Raw genomic sequence first — 23,816 nt, forward strand, 5'->3', positions numbered from 1 at the left:
CAGACTGACCACCAAGTAATTCATTTACAAAGAGCCTTGCAGTTTTTTGAAGACTCTGGAAAAACAACCGTTAAAATGATTTGTTTGTGTCATAAATGTGTGTCTGCTTTACTGTAAAAGTCAGATCAAATTCCATTAACAATTAACAGAAAACGACACTGGATGAAGAAAGAAGAAATCTGGTACCTATAAGGCCTAAAGAAAAGCATTACATTTAAGTGGACGAGTTGAGTGTTTCGGATTAGTCTTTTGTACGAGTCCAAATCATAATGATACTGATACATTTTGACAGTTACAGCCATGCATTATGTTCACTTAAAAGTCTCCTCTATTGCTCTTATCCACCTCTTGAATAAGACACAGACCCAGTGCAATATCATTTCAACAAGATCTTTTACTTCTCCATGCAAAAAGATCCTCTCTAATTTGATTCTCATTTCCGTGCAACATCTTCCCCTCTAATCAGACCGCTAGACTGTAATCACGAGAGCTACAGTTCACTCCTTCCCCAGAGGCTCTGCAAATGGACATTTAGATCTGAGTAAGCATATTTGTGAAATGACTATCACCGGAGAGGCCTGCTCCAAATTCAGTTGCTGTTACACTCAACAGCTGGTTAATCAAGAAATATTACAGCATTGCCAGTGTTAAAATGGGGACTAGGCTGACCTAGATATGGTCTTCATGTATCTGCTGACCTTAACTGTCCCCCTGTACGACAGGGTTTTGTGCCTGATAGCCACATGCTTTCACTAACACCTTAGTTCACTTAAAAATGTAATTTGGGTCATCATTATACTCACCCTCATGTTGTTCCAGATGTGGAAAACAAAAGAAGATCCAATGAAAGGGCAACATTGGACCCCACTGACTTAAATTGTATGGGTAAACGTACCCATACATGTTTTGTCATACAGGTTTGGTCAACATGAATGTGGATTAAACAAATTTTTTCTATCCCTTTATCCCTAAAGCCAACTATATCATATTTGATACAAAAATTAATAAGGCCTTTAAATTATCAACATGATCAAAAATGTAGTTGAATATCTTTTAGCAAGTAAAAGTCCTTCTAGTATTGTAAAAATGTAAATATTTAGGTTGTGGTACATGTGTCCTTTTGCTGTGAAATCTTTAATGATTTTTATAAACAAAACATACAAATAATTTTTATCTTGTTATGGCACATATAACATTATATATTGAGAAGATGGAGCTTTGAATTATTCCTGTTACACTATCCATCTGCCTGCTTTCTTTGTTTACTTGAAACAAATCTCTAGGAAGTATATTCCCAACCAAGCTTGAAACGAAGACATTTCTTCTGATGACTTGTTTGTCTTCTGATTCATTGTGTTTCATTGATGTTTTTGGAATTCAGTTAATCATTTTTGGAAGGCCTAGTTTTGCAGTGAGTGCATGTAATTGAAATTAGCAAAATGGTGGAGGCTAGTAAAATGCCTGAAACCATGTACAGCACGTTTAATTGCCAAGAAGCTCCCGAGCATTTAAGGGATTCTAAACTATCCCTTAGAAACAGATGCACTTTGTTTTGCACTTAGTTAATTATTTGCCAGGAGCTTGCAGTTCCAACAAGTTCTTACTCCTAAGTCGTCCTATATATATATATATATATATATATATATATATATATATATATATATCCTATATATATATAGGGTCTTAAGGAGGACATGCAAATCATGGTATAAAGCTTGCATTCTTATTTATAATTCATTAGTTTAGAGAAAGAATAGGAAAATCATTAAATATCAACCTGGGCTTGTTAAAATGTTAAGTATTTATATATTTTCCCAAGCTAAAATAGAGAAACAACCAAATGAACTATAGGGATAATTGCAGGACTCAGTGCTAGTGATGGATCTGAACAAGGCAAAGCTCCTCCAGGAGACTGACTGTGTGCCAAATCTGAGATAAACCACAAGTTTTTCTATTGACCGAGACACAAACTTTCAGACGGTGAGCTTACCTTCTTAAGTACTAACAGGTGTGTATCAGTGAAAGACCTGAACTTGATACATCTGCAGAGAAAAAGTTCATATCAGAGTCAAATATAAACCAAATCCAGTATCTGAATGCAGCTCGATCTCGTGTGCACAAGTGCAAAACATCTACTTAAATATTATTTTTGGTCTATAAATTAGTTGATAAAACAATCTAACATTGGTAACACTTTATTTTGATGGTCTTTTTTGAACATTCTATTGACTATGAGTAACATTGCAACTACATGTCAACTAACTCTCATTAGAGTAATAGTAGACTGCTTAATATCTGCTAACTCTTTATTATGATGGTCCCCCAATAGACATTCTACTGACTATTAGTAACTTTGGAACAACATTTCAACTTATTCTATCCCTAACCCTACCAGTCTACTAATACTCTACTAACACTCTAATGAGAGCTAGTAGACATGTAGGTGCAACATTACTTAGAGTCAACAGAATGTATTAAAGGGACCATCGAAATAAAGTGAATTTATTTTTACTACAATGAATTGAATATTCATTTATTGAATATTAATTTAGTCAAAAATACAATGCATGATCTTATTTGTTGGACACAGTTGAGAAGTTCAAGACTTCTAAAGTGGGACAGACTATGCTAATAAGGTTATCCAACACATCAGTTCACATCAGCACAATAGTTATCACAACAAAACACATTGCATTTGTTCCTGTAGTGCATATGTGGAAAGTGTCATAGCATCAGTTTCTGCCGTGTATATCACAATTAGTTTGGCCAGACAAAGAGGTGTCTGATGCTGTCTTCATGTGCTTTTGGAAATTTCCTACCTCCCACTTCTGAAGTTGTAATTACCTGTTGATGTCCGATAGCACATGAAGGCAGCATGAGGTGTAGCTGTTATATGGGTGAGGTTTCCTCTATGAGATCTCATTGTGGGTGTGGTGGTGTTCTGATGACAGGACTCTTTGATGTGATCAGAACTGCACTGATCACTGTGGTTACCTGCTATTATAAGGTGTCACCCCACATTTCTAAATGGAGGTTTTTGGGGTGGTTTGACCTCTTTACTCCAGTAGGTGAGGGGTTAAGTGAGCGGCATGCAGGGGACCGTGGGCGTAATTGTAGGTTTGTAGTCTTTTTTTTTCTTTATTTATGAAGTAGACTCCACCACACTCAGCAACTTTCAAGGTTCTTTGCTCCAAGCTACAAATTCACATCAGGTTTATTTCCAACACAGCAGCACTGATCCTGTCATTTCTTTTCCTAATAAATAAAGTAACTCTGATGCAATGAGAGAAAAAAAAAAAAAAAAAAAAAGAAAAAAACGGCTTCTTTACCAACAATTCCACTATGGGACAAAGGGAGATTAGGGAACATCATTCAGCGCTCCTGACTCAGCCAAAAAGTGTCATCAGGTAAGTGCTGCGTGGACAGAATGAAGAATAAAAACCGCAGCTGCAACTTTTCACATTTCAGCTTCAGAGAATACATATCAACAGGTGAAAATTTGTTGGGTTTGAGCAACCCAAACATACACAGATTAGTGTACACATAATTGAACACACCATAGTCTTAGTGTTAAATGGAAATGCCATTTACATCTTACCAGTTAAATGTTTTTTCTGCTTTCCTGTCACATGTGGGAATATTTTACGCAGAACTGCCAAAGTGCAGAGGCGTGCACACAAATACATACCATACGATAAAAACCATTTCATATCAGGTTGGGGACAGATCCATTGTGCAGGCATTTAGAAGACTGTAAGGGAACTATTAAGTACAATTAGACTGTCCCAGTGGTGTGTCTGACAGGACTAAATGTCATTAAAATGTTTAAACTGTAGTCAAATTTTACAAGGAGCAGAGAGAAGAAAGAAAGTTATGTTTGAACATTTCACTACGGGTGAAGTCTGACCACAGGAGTTAGAGAATGAAATAACCTCTAAAAAATGCCATAGACTCAATGGATGAGATCATTCATCTGCTTTTGCAGGGAATGAGGGATGCTAATTTGTCCTGTTAACTGCTAATGTACATTAAAAATACATTTTACATTAATACTTATGGAAAATAAGCTATAAAGGGACCAAAAGAAGGAAATACAAGCATATTAAACTGTGGAAAACACTTAATCGTGGGAATATAGGAAAATGAGAATATACTAAGACTCTTACAGTAGTTTTAGTACTCAAACTTTTACTCTAAAAGGTTATACAATGGCCGGTTTTAAAAATGTTGCTAAGAGGGTATGGCTTAGCGCCATCAGACTAAGAGTCCAACCCATCTCAACAAGACTTCAACAAGTTTGGTCAAAGTACACTGAAAAGTTATAACAGGCAATATGTGTATTAGTCAAATTGTTTCGCCCACATGAAAAGTTCGGTTTATTTTCATGATTATAGTACTTGCAGATTTTCATAACAGCTTGGTTGAAGGTAACATTGCACTTGTACCATCTCAAATACACCATCAATGTTCAGAAGCCAAAAAAAGTAAAGTACTGAAACTTAAAACAAAATGTAATCAAAAATCAGTATAAAATCCTATGCTGGGTTTCAATTTTTAAGTTCATAGAACTTCATTTTAGTTTTTGCTGTTGCAAATAATATAAAATACAATCTTTTCTCAAACAAGTGTAAAAAAAAGTAACACACTAAAATTGAGAATACAGCAAAAATACACAATTGGTAAAACAACATACAAACAAACAATAACAGAAAAATCCAAAAGATGGTAACAGTTGTAAAGTCCATAATGATTCTGCAGGTTCCTCAGTATAAAATTGCATTTGCAATTTAAAAAGAACAGCCATTTCAAGAAATGATCTTCAGTAGACACTTTACAATGATAGATAACTGCTTCAAACAAAAGCAGTTACAAAAAGAAAAAAAAATAGGAAAGTCCAGAAAAAAATAACCGTTTTGAACATACACACAGTAGCTACATTTTGTAAGCATTTCACACCATACTCAGTTCCCTTCCCATAATGCAAGGCTTTCCATGTGCCAACCATGTATTAAGTAGCATTACAAAGCAATGTAAACAGTGTTCCCTAAATTCACCCCCATATAAATGCAAGGCAACTTTAGAAAACACATGGCTAGTAAAATTTTAAGTGTTTATGCACTTAAACAATTAGTAAACACATAAAACATCAAAGCACAACAGCCAACGTATTTGAACAGGCATTTGATAATACAAGCATTAATGCCGATTTATTAGTTACCTACAGGTTTGTGAGGTCATGTTTGATTAGATAAGTGCTACTGTACCTCTATTTTACCTGCTATTCTCAGTATGAAATCTGGGCAGAAATGTGTTCAAAAGCTCTTTGGATACTTGGGGCCGTTCACACAGAACACATTTTTTCTCCATCACTTAAAAAAAAAATCATACTTTGATAAGCAGAATAAAAAAAAAAGGAAAAAAAAAAGAAAGAAAATAACAAAGTAGAAATTATTAGAAAAAGTCAAAATTATGAAACATAATTATGAGATAAAGTCGAAATTTAGATAAATCAAATGACATAAGTCATGAGATAAGTCAAAAGACGCGTCAAAAAGATGAGATAAAAAGTAAAAATGAAATCTCTTAGTCAAACTGGAAAAATATTATAAAGTCAGTGTATTTTTATCTTTATTTTGATTTGTCTTGACTTATATCTCAATTATAACAGTCAAAACTGAGATAAAAAGTCATAATTATGACAAAAAGCCATCATGAATAGTTTTTACTTATATAAACATAATTTAGAATTTTTGTCAGTTACGACTTACTATGTCAAAATTAGGATTTACCAAAGCATTTTTCCCTAATGTGTTGGAAGTGGGCTTCCATGATTCATATGAACAGGTTATAATTTTCAAATAGAATGCCGGAGTCAAACTACTCGCCTATTGTCGGAAGTAAAAAAAAAAAAAAAAAATACAAAATAAAATAAATAGACACAAGCAGCACTTTCTGTTCAGTAAATATGACTGAATTCAGGAGACAAGCAGTTTGGGTTCTGTTCTGTGTAGATTAATGACTATTTAGATGTGGCCCACAACTTCATTTCAGACTATACATTTTTATTGAATAAAAAAATTACCATTTTAAAATGTATGGCCGTTATTAAAGGAAATATTTATAATAGTAACCACAAAATTTGACTGTTTATTTACTTATTTCTTTTTTAGTATAGACTGGCAGTTTTGTTACGCAGTTAAAAAGCTGTGAGAGTAAAAGTGTGTTGCAGTTATGCTGCTGCTTTGATTATGTGCCTGCTCCAGAGTCCGGTGTGAGACAGGCCTTATGTTATAAAATGTATCTAGATAAACCATGTAGAAGGAAAGGATCAACACTTCAACAAGTTTAGATAACCAGAAAAGAACATTTGTCAGGCTTAAAGTTTTGATTCAGCAAGCTTTTCAAGATATATAGTCATAACCAAAGCATGACCATACATGATCAAGTATAAGCGAAGACATTGTCTAGAATAGATCCCACAAAAGGGACCTCAAACAGAAGAACCTTGTTATTATTGCTAATTTAAATGATATTTTTGCATAATATAAAGAGACAGTGAAGAATTATGTTATTCATCACTTAGTAGATGCTGAAGTGATAAACTGTTTCCTCCTTATTCGTTTGATGATAATTATGATGCCAATGATGGTGATCACAAGAAGTCTATTTCTGTTTCTCAAGTGTGCAGGACTCAGGGACAAGCAGGGAAGACATACCTATAATAATGCAACTATGACCTTTTAATGTGCCCTGAATGGCGAGGTTAAACCTTTAGCTCCAATCCATTATCTTCTACCAAGTCCTATCGTTTGTGTCATTAAAAAGAATATCCTTTCAGAAGTTCTTGAAAATTTCCAGATCCTTAGCTGGTACAGGTGTGTCCTTCTTCCACTCATCCTCTGGATAGGTGTCAAAGTTAGACGTGTCACCCTCATGAGATACCTTTGGAACTATGGGTGGCTGTCACAGGAAGGAGAGAGAAACTCATTAACAAAGCTTCAGATACAGCTAAATATACATTAGCATTCAAACGTTTGGGGTTACTGCTTTAAACAAATATATATAATAATAATCAGCAAGGGTGCATTTAACTGATCAAATGTATCAGTTTCCACAAAAATATTAAGAATATTCTGGCTTTGTAACTCTAGCAATAAAGCAAGTAAAATGGAATTACTTGTTAAAGAGGCGTTCACACTTATGTGGCCAGCAATGACTTGGAAATCTTACAAAAATGATTAGTGGTATTAAATGAATCTTTAATAACAGGGCATATCCTAAAACTCTATACAACAGAACTGCGGGGCTTACCTTGAGTTTTCTACAGGGCACAGACTCCCAGTCTACTGACTTAAACCATCTGTGCTTTTTCACATCATCAGCCCCATTCTGGAAGAAGACAAAAATAATACACAATAATGTGATGGATTACTATAACTAAATGAACATTAAAGTAGAATAAAGTCTTACATTTTAAGACAAACCATCACAGTAAAAACTGTGACAAGAATAAAAACCTTAAATGTGCTACCATGAACAATATATCTATTAACACTTTTAGATCTGACATTGAACATTACACTCTTTATTTGAATCCATTTTAATACAAACGGTCTTTTCAGCCACTGTGTTGTCTTTTTAGTTTCTAAGAGAGGAAAAGAAAAGTGGGGCAACAATGCAGAGTCTTCCAGAAACCTCAGAATTTGGGCCACGCATTGCACTGTGGGACTATGAGAGATAGACATCCACTCAAGTGGAATAACAGATATCAGCACTTGTGAATGAGCGCTGCCAGCAGGAGCTGGCCTTGCTGTGGAAACAGTGCAAACACAGCTGTGATTGGGCTGCCGGCTATTAAACTCTCAGGAGTCAGAGGAGAATAAAGTGAGAGAAAGAAAGAAAGAAAGCTAAATTAACAACAGAGTCCACCCAAAGTGACATTTCTTCAAAAATTTGCCATCTTTGTCTCTTACTCTGAATATGCATTGACAACAAAAAGTAAACCTGAATAAATCACAATTTATTAAATCTAAAGAAAACAAAAAACAAACAGTGATATGTACATTTCAGCACAGCTCATTCCTCACATGCGGATAATTATAATAACAGCATTAACTGTTGCTAATGGGAAAATGACGCTCAGACGCAACCATTCACAAACTTCCCATGACATCACCGTCACGATATGCATCACATTACGCGTGACAGGCCAGGTGCAATGCACTGCCACCTCATCTGGCGCCAGTTATTGAATTATTTCCTCTCAAAGGACAATTTAGAAAAGTAACTGCCATTAAACCGCAACTGTTTGAATTACTCAAGCTGGAGATGCAGAAACATTTTGCACAAGGACTCTCTCTGCAGTTCTTTCCTCTCTTCCCACCTCGTCTGATGGGGGTTGGAAGGGAGGTATGGTGGGAGAGTTTCCTGGTGTCAGAATCACTCTGTGAGTGTCCAGGGAGTTTCTCCAGAGCCTCATCTCATCCCCTCCAGGCAGATAGGCAGCCTCCTTATCATAAATGGAAACATGTGGCCAACTGTGGCCTTTGGTAGAAAAATCTCACAGGACTCAATCAAGGTCTTATTATTTGCTTATTAAGATGCAAAACTGGCCTAGAACGAGTTTAATATGTTAGATGATTCATGAATTCTCAACCTGACCTTGAATGTGATATGACTATAAAGAGTCCATATGGACAGAGAGAAGAGTGTATCAAGATAATAATGTTCTCAAAGGAAATATCCCAGATGCTGATTCCTGCAGAAATACCTTGCTCAACCATACCATACAAGCACTATAGAGAATATCTGTTACTAACACCTTGCTTACCTTCATGTTTCCGAGCCTTCTTGCCCGATCAATTACTAAAAACTTCTTGATTAGGTCCCTAGACAAACAAAGACAGAAGATGAGAATCACTATGGTAAAAAGGCACATTATTTAATTATTCAATACTCATAGGAAAGTTAAATGCACAAGGGAGACATTAAGATTAGGAAGACTCAATTACAATAATTATTGCAATCAACCAGAATTTCAATAATGTTATGATGACCAATAAATGGCTAATATTAAATACCAATATTGTACTACTTTGCTAAAAAATAAAAGAAAAAATAAAAGAAAATTAAATTAAAAAAACTAAAATAATTGATCTGTATACTACATTTTGACAACATAGCATTATAAATGTGCAGTATTGAAATCTGCTAAACAAAAGTAAAAGTATACAAATACTATATAAAGTAAGTCTTCAAAAAATTGATCTAGGAATATGTGTGGTCGGAATTGGAAACAGTTTATGGCACGTTTCAATATGTAACATTAATAACGTTTGAACTATTCTGCTTGTACTATTTGATTTCTGAACAATGTCTGAAACTTTGTATTACTGGCACGTCTTGTATTTATTGCCTGCTTAAGATTAATCATTTGTTGTATTCCTCATTTGTAAGTCACTTTTGGATAAAAGCGTCTAGTAAATGTAAATAATTGTAAATGCATTGTTTTTTGTACTTTTTTTTCCAAGAGTTAAATCTTCACTATAATACAATAAAATGTTATGCCAGATGATGGCAAATGTAAATCTATATATTCTATTAAAACATGTGGAAATATATTTAAGGAATCTAATGTCCACCATCAAACTATACGTCAACAAATGTACAAAAAGCAAAATATCTAACTCTTGCTGATATCTTGTTTGTCCCTATACAGTGCAGTACAAAGCAGTGGTCTCCTTTGTACAATACAGATTGTACAAATATGCAAATTTATTTGTGGCAAATGCCTGAAAAGTTTGAGAACCACCATCTTAAAGAGATTATTCATTGTGCAAAAGCTTTAGTCAGCTTATGAACATAAAAATCTTTGCACTTTGACAAAAATAATCTGTATCTATGATCCAACACGCTTCAAGCTGTGAAGGCGAGCGCATTAGCATGTTGACGTCTGTGGCGTTGATATTCCCACTCAAACTATAACACGAGAGATGCCTGGAGCGAACTTGCTACAGATGACCTTACCATTCACTCTAGCCTCCCTGGCAGATGTTATTCATTCTCCAATTGTCATGTGTGTTTGACTTCACGATACTATTATCTTATCAAGCTTGTTAAACCTCTAGTGACAGGAGATATCGTTCGGCTACTTTCACAATTGTAACTAGAGTAAACATGTCAGTTGAAAGGAAACACGGATTTGCTTTGCCTGAAGTGACTGTCTGTCTCGATTTCCGAGAGCTTTCTTAAGCTGTCTTTGTCTCTGGAGTGCAGACTGTTTGAAACAGTAAACAGCAGCTAGCCCAACAATTAGTGGACACAAGTCTTATTAGGAAATGCAGCTGTGATGTCATTTTGTGTATATATTTGTACAGCTGCAATGACTTCTTAGATGATACAACTAAGAGAGGATATTGTTCTGTATCATTAAGGATTACTTTTGTATTTTTTGAACATCAAGATGAAACAGCAGCTTGTTTGCCTGATCCTGAGCTCCTTTAGTTCAAAAGCACCCTGAGTAGTGGAGTAAACAGACCCGTCTGTCTGTAACCTAGAGGATGCCTGCACTCACTGGATGCAGCTGCCAGTGTGCTTAGTTGACAAGTTTAGATGGGTTCATTAGAGGGCATGTGTTATGTGTATCTATGAGAGCATCTCTTCTGAACTATGAACTTTCTAAAACATGGGTCTTCAACCTTTTTCATATTAAGGACCCTTTGCTGGAAAGAGAGAGCCTGTTATCACTGAATATAAAAATTATTGTTACATTTTAAGTGAGTTCTACTACCAAATTAATGGATTTAAACACTTGAAGATGCTTTTGTTGCAAAGTTATTAAAATAGTCATTATTGATGTTCAAAGATATACATTTTTATTTTACTTAATATATTTTAATGTGGGAAGAGCAATGAATCTGAATTTTAGCTTTTTTTAATTTAACTTAATGTATTTTTGTTTTACCAGTGTTAGTCTAGCATTATTACAGTATTTATTGATATTTTGAATAATTTGAATCTTTTCAGTTTTCAAAGTTTTCATTTTAATGTTAAAGATTTAGTAATTTTCTCATTTTCATTTTTTAAGTTTACATTTTTTCCCATCTAATAATTTTATATTTTTAATAAATTTTTTATTTCAGCTTAATTTCATAAATTAAAATTGGTTGTGAGGTTTAAGAAAAAAAAAAAAGAGATAAAATAATTTTCTTGTTTATGCTGACATGATTTCACTAGACGTTGTGTTTTATGTATGCTATAAATATGCCATGTGTCATTTTTTTTGTGTGTTTTCTTTATCAAACTCACTTTACATAGAAATCCAGATGCCGTGGAAACTCCAGCTTTCCGGCCAGAATCTTCTGGTAGATGCCAAAAGGGTTATCATCAAAAAATGGTGGATACCTTAGAGAGAGAAAGACAGTAAAAGAGTAGAGATTTTTAAATGCCAGTGATGAATCCAAGATCCCAAAACCTTAAAAAGATGTACCAACCAGAGAGTGACTGAAATATTTTTATGCTGACAAAGACATTTTAAAATAAAAATCAATGAATGTGTCAGTATGACAGAGAGCAGAAAAAGTCTCTAAAGATGTCAGCTTAGTCTAATAAAAAACTCTGCAATGATTCATTTACAGACCTGACCTGCACACTACAGACAAAACAAGCACATAGATGAACACAAAACAACTGTGACTTAAGCCATCAAGGACCAAACTTGAACTAGATAGCAAGAAAGTTGACATTCAACTCGAATTAAGTGAAGATTTAATATTGGGTTAGAATAAAATCTAATCAATAACAACAGATAACTTTTGTTTGTAGCAACGTTTTTAGGTGTCATATGTATAATTGACAAACAAATAAATAAATCTGGTTTACCAAAGATAGAATTACTCATTCAGTTTTGATTTAATATTTTCTCTTAGGGAAGTTTTACATAAATGCATTAAGTTTTTTATCAAATAATTCCAAATGGCATACTGACAATAAAGCATTTTTTTTACTACATTGAAAATTCTAATAATAATAATAATAATAATTATTATTATTATTATTATTATTATTATTATTATTGTCATTTTGGAGTGCTTTATTGACAGTATGTTACATGGAATAATTTAATATAAAATACCCCGTCAATTATGTTACTTTTGCTAAACTCTCCCCGCCAGTGAAGGAATTTTCCGTCATTTATGAGACAGCGCTTTCCCGCCACTTACTGAATTTTCCGACTTTTTGTGTTTCACTGTTTTTCCACAGTTAAACTTTTTTTTTTTAAACGCTGGCGGGGAAAGAGTTAATACAAATATTCCAATGTAATCTTAAAGCGAGTTAACTGAATAACGTCTTGAAGTTTTTGCTTTCAAAATGGCTAATTTCACAGATGCATTCCTGGTCTACACTTGTTTAAATCACCAAAAGTAGCAGCATTGGAGGAGGACCGCAACTGCTGAATGGGTCATTTAGGCCTTTGAATGACTGCTGTGGACTGCGTCTCAGTATAATGCCATTTCTACTCATTTGTGTCCATGTGATGCGTGTTCTCTAATGTCTGGTATGTGATTCTCCAGCTCATGCTGTGTAATCCATTACTCCATTACAGACCTCCAGTTCAGTCCTGCTACGCCCCAACCAACACGCCATCAAACATCCTTCCACTCTTCAAGCAATGAGCTTGAGTCCAGGTGGCATTGCAAACAGCCATTAAATATGAGGGATAGATAAGGTGAGAGATGCTAATGAGCCTGTTACTAGGCGACCACATGAAGTCGCATGAGGGCACAGATCACTGACAATGACAGTACTCAAGTGTCAACAGTGAAGATGAGATGATGAGAAATACATCAGCAGCAAAATATGAAAGTGAAAGACCCTGCAGTGTTTGACAATGAATAACCCATTAGCTCAGAGTTGCACAGCGGGGATGACATGCGTGATGGCTTAAAAGAGCATTACACAGAATGGCCACAGTACAATTTTATTTAAGATTTAATACTTCATGTTATCCTAGACCAACCCTGTACCTTTTAATTCTTGACAAATATGATGCATAACGAATCATAACTGTAATTTATATAGCACACATATTCCAGTCATATACATTACTGTTATTATTATTTTATAGTGCATTTTTGAAGCTTGATAGCACCTGGTCACCATTCAATTTCATTGAATGGAAAAGAAAAACATAAAAATCTCCTTTTGTGTTTAAATTAAGAAAAATGGACATTTAGGTTTGATATGACATGAGGGTAAGGAAATGCTGACAGAATTTTGTATTCCTTTACAAACCTCTTGCTGCAGCCTTACAAAAAGTAAAATAAGGTGGTTCAACTTAATGGATTGAGCAGGACTGACAGTATTGACTGAGTGTGGAAACCATAAACAGAGAGAGAGAATCCAGGAGAGCATAACTTGTAGCTATTCCTTCTTGTGGGTGATGGAAAAGAGAGAAAGGGCGAAGGAGAACAAGAGAGAGCAAGAGAGGCATATTAGTCTCTATAGTGTTACTGTAAGCAGTGGCTGGTGACGGGAAAAAGGGAGAATTATAAAACTCAAAACTTTTACATAACACCACAGGTGTCGCCAACATTCCACTTAGAAAGAGAATACAAAAGGAGAAGCCTTTAAAATTGTGCTCTTGAAGTGCTGGATCTTATAACATCTATTGTATTATAACTAAGACACTCACACAAGCACATTTCAAAAAAATTTTTTTTCTTCAAATGACAAAATTATGTATATTTTTAAAGTGAATCAACATAGTGGTAAGAAAATCCAAACAGAAATGTAAGAGTTGCCAGTTACATTTAAACCGTTGCGCACAGAAAGTCCCTTCTCATACTGAATAGTGGAGCGCGATACTGAACAGAGTTCCTTACGCATCTTTTTGCACTTAAACGGACAAATACACACACAAATATGTCAAAATATTCTCGAAAACACCGTTGGTTATGTTTTAAGTGAACACAAACAATTGACAAAGAAAACATTATAACATGTGTAACATTACATTGGATCAGTGCAGCTCTTAAAGTGACAACAGCCTGATATTCCTGCTGCTGTCTCTATAATAGCATTAATCAAACAACAAAAGACAGAAAATTAACCCTCCGTTCTTGACTGAATAATTACTTTTGAAATTATATTTGTAATGTAGCCTATATTTTATTCATAAAGTGCAGTGCTATTTTACATTTGATTACAGTTTCTATACCTGAATACCTGACATTCTTAAAACATTGTTTATTTCAATCGTATCTTTGTTCAGTTGTATTTATTTGTGAAGTATTTTTTTTCCTTTTTAACAACGGTTTTAATTTTTCTTTAATAATGTTATTAGTTATTATATAATTAGTTTGGCTAGTTGTTTTTGCTATGATATTTTTAAACCATAGGCAAAAGTTACTTAAATGCTCTTTAGTCTGCTGATTTTTGTTCATGGTATTCAGCTACAATGAAATGTTTTGCAATAAGGCTACACAATTACAACATCAAATAACATTGAAGTTAGGAATCGATAAGCAGAATTGGAATTTTTAAAGTTCAAACAATACCCAATCCTACCATAACCCAATACTTAATACAAAATACATCTTCTGGAAATCCTGGTTTGTGAACCATATTTTTGCTTTTTAATTGAATTCTAAAAGTTTTAGCTCAGACTTAGCTGACATTTTCACCAATTTCATCCTTAAAAGTAGTTAGTACAGAAATACGAACACACCCACAAGACATTTGCTAACACCCACATACACAGTCTTTCACTACATTGAGTTTGCTACCCCTTTGATGGCCCAGGAGGAACTATTTCAACTCTTGATATATTTCCTGTTAAGGAGAGTCAAACAACCTTTAACATTCAAACAGACAAACACACAGTCCCAGATACGACTGAAGAAAGCTTTTGTATGTCTGGGCAAGCTGAGCCTATGTCCGTGTGTCTGTCTCTTTGAAAAATAAGGGACCAGGTCTTTTTCTCTCACCGACTTGCAGGAGCAAATACTTCAAAAGAAGTCTGGGATGAATGAAGAGGGTGGGTCACTCTTTCCTTCACACGAGAGCCTGTGAAAGCTCTAGGGCAGATTTAGATTCAGCAACATGCAGGTGGGAGAATGGAGCAGTTTGGAATGGATATACACTACAGCATCCAAAATTATACCAGGAGGGAAGAAGTTTATTTATTTTCACACCGGCTTTGGAGTCCATGTGACAAAATGAACACATTCTTGTGCAAGAACAAAGATTATGCACAAAGTGCAGCTGTGTGGAACTTGCTGATCGAGAAATAAAAATATAACACATAATTTGCCTAAAATTTATGCCAACATGTGTTGGTAATAACAGATTAATCTTGATATTTTTGTAAACAAGATCAATTCCAAGATACACATCCACCCCCTAATATACTGTAAATGCGAGCATATTATCTGTGTGCATATTAAATATGCCAGTTTGTGGATGCTGAATATGGGCTGCAGTAATTAACGTCAAGGCAAATAAGGATAGATATCAAAACAGCATGAAATAGGACACTGAGACATGAACATGGAGGTTTAGGCCCTTGGCAGAGCTCAATATTCCACTGCTGCCCTCTAGTGGTGTTTTGACAATAGCTGATCTCTCCTGACCACACACCAATACAAATACAGTCTGAGCCATACAAGATGGAATGGCGACTGTTATTTATTTCAATGTATTTATTCATCACTGGTTTTTAAAAAGTTGCCATTAGCTGAAGGCCAGTTAAGTTGGCCTTGGAAAATACTTGGAAAGTAGTTGTCAGGATTTTAGATTCTCGCATTTTTTAAGAATAAACGTAAGGGAAGTCACTTATAGATTAAAAAAAAGAAGCAAAATTAAATATATATATATATATATATATATATAAATATATTATATATTATGCTATTAGTAATAGCATTCATTAAAAACCACCAACTAACACTATTGCAATATATAATATTTATTCTTAGATCATTAGCAAATGTTTAGTTAAAAAATATGCTTTATACATCTCTGTGGACCCCCTTCAGTAATTTACAAACTTCCAGGGATACACAGACTCTATAAAATATGAATTAACATTTGGTCTTACCCTGCTAGCATTTCAAAGATGAGCACACCCAGAGCCCACCAATCCACTGCTCGCCCATGACCTTTACTCTGGATCACTTCAGGAGCCAAATATTCAGGAGTACCACATAGAGTCCAGGTCCTGTAAAGAAAGAAATAATAAAATAGTAATGGACAGATAGTAGATAAATAGATAAACAAACAAATAAATAAATAAAATCTTGACGTCTTTTGCATAAGTACTCAGCCAGTCATTGCAAATAACAATTGCAATAATTAATATTGACCCCCAAACTTTTTTCCTGCCAGTGCGACTACAATTTGTTAGAGGTTGCACTGGTGCCACCACCATGTTGCCCAACTGATAATAAATTATAGTTGCATTCAAGAAATATCAAATGGAAAATTAACGACAAATTATCAGCTCGGAGCAATAATAGACAGCGCAGAACTCAGAACATGTTTACTTGTGTGCGATCTTGAGCATGCGACACTGTTACTACACAGCGCTATGAGATCCAGTGAGAAAGAGTTTGATAACGCCACTGAATTAATAACATCGAAGCGAGATCTAGTGTGAAGCATTCAATTTTTTTTACATTATTCATCTCAGGGTTCATAAAACCTTTTGAGAGTGAAAGTCAAAAAAAATTCAAGGGCTTTTTAAAGTGCATCACACTTTTTTTAAGCAGTACAAATCTCTAAATATTATCAAATTTTAATGTTATTTTTAATGTGATGATTAAAAAAAAGAAGTTTACAGATGTAAGAAAACGTCTCGGTTACGTATGGTAACCCTCGTTCCCCGAGAAGGGAACGGAGAGGTGAGTCAGAAGCAATTCTGATGAATGGGGATCGCTTGCGAGAGCCTACTTTGAGTGAAACTAAATGAGCTAAAGCACATTGGCATGCGATAATTGCACCAGCTGCTGTGCATTGCGGCGCGAGCATATAATGAGCAGCAGGTGCCTCGCATCCTTGTTTTTCCGCTGAGAAGAAACCTGTGACTCGGCCGTACAGTGGAAGCTCAGCAACTGTGGCGAGGGGACTCACGTCTCTGTTCCCTCCTCGGGGAACAAGGGTTACCATACGCAACCGAGACGTTCCCCTTCGTCAGCTCACTATGAGGTGAGACAGAAGTGATGCTGACGAATGGGGATATCTACCAAATTGCCACGTCTACTGGCCCTTCCATCGCTCCGCTTGAGCCTCCTGGCCTGACCACAGTGTTTGGCAGAAGTAGGAGCTTTAAGCAGAGAAGGTCAGTTACTGCTGTTCCGCATGACCCACTCAGTGTGACTTATTGGATAACACTGGGAAAGTGTGCCCTTGGAGAAGGGAACCCTGCGGAAGCCACATCCTACCCCGGAGGGAGGCACTGTGACGGATACACATATGGACTAGCCAAGCAGGGTAGTACAACATATGGCAGTCTCTGAAGTTGTTCCAGCCAATAGGGGGGAAAGAACACCAGCAGAGACGACAGAGCAGGCTCTGTTGAGGGAAAGACACGGGCTGAGGAGCTGATCGTGGCGGTATACACATATGGGGTCGCCGCAGAGACTGCTACATATGGATACCCAGCCTAACACAGGTTCCACAATGCATTTGAGTGTAGGACTGGCGTCAGACACTCTGCAACGTCTGACTGCCGCGGGGGTGATTGAGGAACTCACAGAGTTAGCCATTTCTGGGGAACACTACTGAAGTAAATAGACACGTATACTGTTCATGGGGGCGGGTGTGGCGTTGCAAGCCGACTCTAAGAACGGGCCCCTCGTGCTACTGGCCACTGTGGGTGAGTATACGGGAAGATACCGGCTCTACACGGAGGCTATAGAATCTAGCGAACGTGTTAGGGGTCACCCAGCCTGCAGCTCTACATATATCTGTCAGCTTTGTGTATTGTCCATGTAACACCGGAAGGAGCGGAGAGGACAGAGAAAAACCAGGGCTGGATCTGCCTCCTCCGAAGGCAGCACTTGCAGGTTCACTACCTGGTCCCTGAAGGGAGTGGTAAGAACCTTGGGCACGTAACCGAGCCGGGGTCTCAGGACAACATGAGAGTTGGCCGGCCCGAATTCTAAGCTCGATTTGTCCACCGAAAATGCTTGCAAGTCTCCTACCCTCTTGAAGGGAGTGATCAGAACCTTGGGCACGTAACCGAGCCGGGGTCTCAGGACAACATGAGAGTTGGCCGGCCCGAATTCTAAGCTCGATTTGTCCACCGAAAATGCTTGCAAGTCTCCTACCCTCTTGATGGAAGCCAGAGCAGTCAGGAGCACTGTCTTTAGTAACAGGATCTTTAACTCAGCTGACTGCAATGGTTCAAAGGGAGGTCTCTGCAGTGCGCTGAGCAACCGCCTCATTGAAGGAACTCTAGCAGAAGTGATGGTGTCTACCACCGCCTGGGGTAGGTCATCTAGAACCTCCGCATCCCGTCCAGGGACCAGACATGCAGGTTCCAGAGGTCTGGACGTGGTGCCATAGAGTGATTCGTCTCTGAAAAGCAGGTCCTTCCTCAGAGGAATGGGCCGAGGAGGTACTTTCACTAGGAGCATGAGTTCTGGGAACCAGGTCTGGTTTGGCCAATACGGCGCAACTAACAAGACCTACTCCTGGTCCTCCCTGACTTTGCACTGTGTCCAAATTTGAAAGTTGAGACTTTGTTTCATATAAAAAGTAACCTGGTCTGTCCTGTCTGTCAGCGGCTTGTCAGTGTCCTCTCTGCTCCACGTTGTATTTTTCACTGTGTGAGAACAAGGTGTGTGGCGTGAGAGTGGCGTGGCTTTATGGACATAGCAACAGTAACTAAAGGGGAGGGGGGTGTCTTTGCAAAAGGTCAATTGATGTGCCAATGCAGTTGAGGCCCCGTCGACAGATGAAGCCACCGCCTTTCTTGGGTACAATGAAGTAGGGGCTGTAGAACCCTGTTTTCATATTGGCTGGAGGATTGGGCAGCGAGGTTGAACACAGGGACCCGGCTCGGGAGGCACAGAGACGGCCCGAAGCGAAGTCTGAGAGTGTTGTGACACACTTAACTGGTTCCAGGGTGGGGCAGAGGGTGAGTGGAAAGGCTTGGTGGCGTCCGCGAGCCGCACACTGCTGCCCACTGGCAATGGAAGAGGGAGAAAGGAGTGGCAAGGCATGGGAGCGTTGCTCACTGCAATCCGCGGTCCTCTTGTGACCCAGAGATGGAAGAAATTGCTCTTTTATTGAAAATGTGGGTACCGCTGGACCGTAGCCAGCGGGGGAACAGAAACAAAATGAAACAAAGGATTCTCCACCCGGTCCTCCTCCGGGGGAGGGAGAGGTGCTGAGGGCTGAGTAAGTCTTGTCCGCTCTCGGGAGGGGAGGCGTGGATTTCTCCGCCAAGAGGTAGCAATTTTGGGACACTGCATCGCCACAGACTGTTCCAGTGGGGGGGGATCTCCACGTAACCCTTAGCTGCTCTGCCATCAAGGGTAGTGAGGGAGGAAGAGGCACCAGAATGGTTTCGGACAGTAAAAGGTGCCGTGCATGCTCTGGTAACCTCCTCATGCACTTCCGGAAAAGAAGGGCACTGGGGCGGGGCGCTGAGAACCAGCACGGGCCGCTTCAAGATAACAATTATCCAGCCGCGAAGGTACAAGACACGGTGGAGGGTTCCATTCGAGCCCGAAACCTGTGGCGGCCCGGGAAAGCATAGCCGTGAGCTCTGGGTCTGACTCGGACAACGCTGGCGCACCCGAAGGAGGCAGCGCAGCCGAATCATCATCCTCAGAGGACATTAGCTCACCCTTTGATGCAGCGACCGACATTTGATCATCTGGTGGAGCTCCAAAAGAAACGACTGGGACCGCCACGGACGGCCCAACGCACTCTCTTGGAGGCTCCACGGGAAGCGTTATAGAGGAGTGAGGGGCCCGAGGAGACTGGCACGCGGGTTACCTCTCACTGTGATCCTCAGGTCACCAAGGCTATTAACCGAAGTAGGCTTCTTCTGCTGGGCAGAAGCAGCGCTAGATCAGGGATAACCGAAGGGCTCCACCTCTTTTGAGGTACTGGAGTCTCGACCGTAACGCCGCGATGGTCATGTTCCCGCAATGAGAACATGAGTCATCCATGAGCGCCATTTCAGTGTGCCTATAGCCCAAGCCTGTGATACAGCGATCATGCCTGTCAACCGGAGTCAAACATTGGCCGCATCCAGAAACATGCGATCTGAATGATATCTTGAAAAAGACGTAGACAGATCATGTTAGCTCTTTCAGAAGTGCTCTGAGGTGCTGAAACGCACAGGGGGATAGCTGCGGCTACACAGAGGGAAATAGTGCAATCCTGTGTGAGCACTCACTCTCTGTCACACCCTCCGAAACAACAGAGCTGTGAAAATAGTTGTTTTTGCTCACAACCGTTGACAGGAGAGATCGCGATCACCGCTGTTCGTGTCGTCACACCAATACCAAACACTGAGGCTTCCTCGCAGAGACTCGAAATCACCGTCAGAAGATCTTGCAGGAGACAGGAACAGCATTCCTGCAGTCTTGCTCCGAAGCGAAAGACAAGGAAGCGAGGCACCTTCTGCTCATTACATGCTCACGTCACGAATCCACAGCAGCTGGTGCAATTATCGCATGCCAATGTACATTGGCTCGTTTAGTTTCACTCGAAGTAGATAGGCTCTCGCAAGCGATCCCCATTTGTCAGAATCACTTCTGACTCACATCATTGTGAGCTGACGAATGGGAACTAACATTACACGGCAAACAAACACTATTATTAAAAAAGACATGAAATTACTACTATAACCAGTAGATGGCAGCAGAGGAGCACTTATTGACTTATTAGCCATTTCCACTCCCTAATATATGGAAAAAAGTTGGAAGTCACAAAGTCTCATGAAAAACAAAACCTTTTCTTCAAATTGTGACTGAATTACACAAAGCAAGTAGAGAGCGCTCATTTTCTAATCACTGAAGCTGTCGGTCAGTTCAGTATGATACTATAGAAGAACAATGAGAACAACATTTAATGAGAGTAGAATATTGACATTTCCCTACAAAAATTCGGGTTTTGCATGATACTGTTGTTAATAAAAGTAAATTTTATCTGCATCTCAATTCAACCTAAGTGCTTTACTGTCAAATTTTCAAAAAAACAAACTTGCAATATTATTAGTAGTATTAGTATCTTTACAATAGTAATTTTATCATTAAATTGAGTAGGATTAAAAATCCCTGCAGCGCTACGTTAACAATTTTTTTTTTTTGGCTATATTATTTAACACAGTAATAAATAGAGATATAAACATAGCCATATGATATAGCCCAGCTACTGCAGTGACTGCTGAGATAGCACACAGAGGGGTGTAATTACAGTACACCTTATGACAGCTGGCTATCTGGAACGGATTGTATTGGCTGGTGTAAGGTAGAGACAGCATATCCACTTCAAGCCAAGGATACTGTAAGTGTAACTGTATATTGAGCTAGAAGCCAGGGTGAAAGCCCACTACACCATGTTTTATTTGTAGTAGAGGGTTTCTGATTACACAGAAGAGTTGCAGCTCCATGGGGTGAAATGACATATCTGTGTTTGTTTGGGGCCATGGGGCTGGTCAATAAATTAGTCTGTTGACCTGTCCTTCAGCAAATGGCTGCCCTTTGCTTTTTTGTCTGGACCTGGTTTTGTAATAGATTTATAAGATTGCAGCTGTTGATACCAGAATGTCAATAAGGATGTACGTAAATATGTAAAAAAGCTTTGTGAGTTATGTAAAAGATCAGAAAATTGTTGAGTAATCATTCTGTATTCAAAAATTGTAAAACAAAAATGTATTTTGCGCTTGCAGTTTTAACAGAAAAAAAAAGATTCCACTCAACCTTTTGATAGTTATAGCTTTCAGGTCTTCAACCTTTATCAGCTCATGAATCATTTGATAGAGGGACAAAGTCTATTGCATGTTTGCTGAGTTTTAGGTCATCTGATGGGTAGATAGATTCTTCAAAAGTTTCTTCAAGGGGTGTTTAAATCACATCACAAAACTGGGGCACCTCAGGGTTCAGTGCTTGGCCCTTCTATTCTCAATAAATATAACCTCATACTACTGCTGATTCTATCCTAAAACTGCCATGATGACAGCAGTAAGCTTAAATGCAAGAGGATCTGGAACAGCTTGTGTGCATATCTCACAGTATTTCTTTTCCTATTTTTCTTGCTCTCTATTTTAGTCTCTTTATTTATCTTTCTGTGCTCAGCTGTATGGTTTTAATCATTCTCTCTGTACTAGAGAGGATTAGTCTCCCTTGTGTTAACTGAAGCCTCTCAGTGTCTGTTCACAACAGCATTTCAATGAACCGCAAGATAAGTTTGGTGTGATATGGTTTTCAATTGGCTCTGATTATTTATGTTTACACTAATTATATCAGACTGCATACGAATAGGAGCAGTGAAGAAACTGATCATGTTATCAAGATCGGTTCCAGTTATTAAGATAAGAGCACCTGATGACTCACTTAACAATATGTTTGCCTGTATGGTTGTGTTTGTGCATCTTTGTGATTACAAAATGTAAGCCTGTTTTATATAAAGGTAGGGTAGGCAATTTCGGAGAGGCTAGTAATAGCAAGCTGGTCTATGAAAGCAATAGATCCCACCCTCCCTTCGAAGAGTCTCCAAAACCATGCCTCCTCCAAAAGAACGCGAAAAGTAGTCTGCAAAGCGCCACGAGGGACAACGTTAAATTACCTCATGTCTCAAAGCACATAACATTACAATAAAAATGAACGTAAACAACGTATAGTGCTCTTGCTTGTACCACCTGACTGCTGCAGTTTAATTTAGGCGTTGATAGTGTTGCAAGAGAAACGCATACATCCAAGTCTGAGGAAGGGAGCAGCTCTGGGTAGAACTTCACCGGTTGCCATCTTGTAATTACAGTTACGAGGCACGACATGGCGTGAACGCAGAATAAGCTTGCTGTTTTGGTTCAGGAGGAACTGCAAAGGCCCCGATATAATCACGGCAACGATTTTTTTCATTCTTCGCTTATAGGGGTAAAACGAAGTTCGAAATACATGACCAGTGATATACTGTTAGCGACCATCCAAAGATGCCTACACTGCTGACAGCAGCGTTTAGATTATGTGTAGAATATGTAAATATGTGCTGCATGCTTTCCTCTCAATAACAATATAAACACACAACAAAATTAAGAAAACACCAAGCATTTTAATAAAGCAGAAGAAAAGCATGTGATCATAGCAAAGTGGATATGTTTGCATGAGCTCTGCAATTCGGTACTCTAGTAAAGTCACAAAACGTATATTTATATAGCACTTTCAAAAGATTGCTTAAAATTAAGCAGCTTTACCGTTTTAAATATAGACTTAAAAACAGTGTCAGTGTCTCATTTCATCAGAAGTAAAACTTCATTTTCTACTATAAAGCGGCTCTCCAGTGTGTTCATGTTTTTACTCATGGACATCTTACCTCCATGGACTGAACAGGAAAAATGAACTGGAAAAGATTTCAGCGTGAAATCCTTCAGCGGAGCCTCCGGGCACACCTACGTAAAAATTACATAATCGCCACGGACCAATGGTAGTACTTACCAGCAGAAGCAAACGTCCACAATAAGAACCCTGCAATTCATCAGTAACTGTGGCACAACAATAAGCCCTCATGTTGAGCAGACTCTCTGACAAGATGAAAGAAAAACAGATGAAAATGGCATAATGCGGTCTAAAAAAAAAAAA

At 38.1% G+C, this 23,816-nt stretch overlaps 1 protein-coding gene across 1 annotated transcript in view; it reads right to left on the reverse strand.

The window, feature by feature from the left end:
• Nucleotides 1-4,349: 4,349 nt before the first annotated feature.
• prkx (protein kinase X-linked) overlaps nt 4,350-23,816 on the reverse strand; it is a 70,420-nt gene continuing 50,953 nt past the window's right edge. The window contains exons 4-8 of the mRNA XM_077246828.1: nt 16,100-16,219; nt 11,308-11,403; nt 8,831-8,888; nt 7,312-7,389; nt 4,350-6,960 (exon numbers count right to left, since the gene is read on the reverse strand). Of these exons, the coding sequence (XP_077102943.1) occupies nt 6,835-6,960; nt 7,312-7,389; nt 8,831-8,888; nt 11,308-11,403; nt 16,100-16,219 (478 nt within the window). The 3' untranslated portion in view covers nt 4,350-6,834. The remainder of the gene's footprint in view (nt 6,961-7,311; nt 7,390-8,830; nt 8,889-11,307; nt 11,404-16,099; nt 16,220-23,816) is intronic.

This window comes from Siphateles boraxobius, unplaced genomic scaffold (genome assembly GCF_051911475.1).
Source record: "Siphateles boraxobius isolate OS27281-9 unplaced genomic scaffold, OSU_SipBor_1 29, whole genome shotgun sequence".
Lineage (NCBI taxonomy): Eukaryota > Metazoa > Chordata > Actinopteri > Cypriniformes > Leuciscidae > Siphateles > Siphateles boraxobius.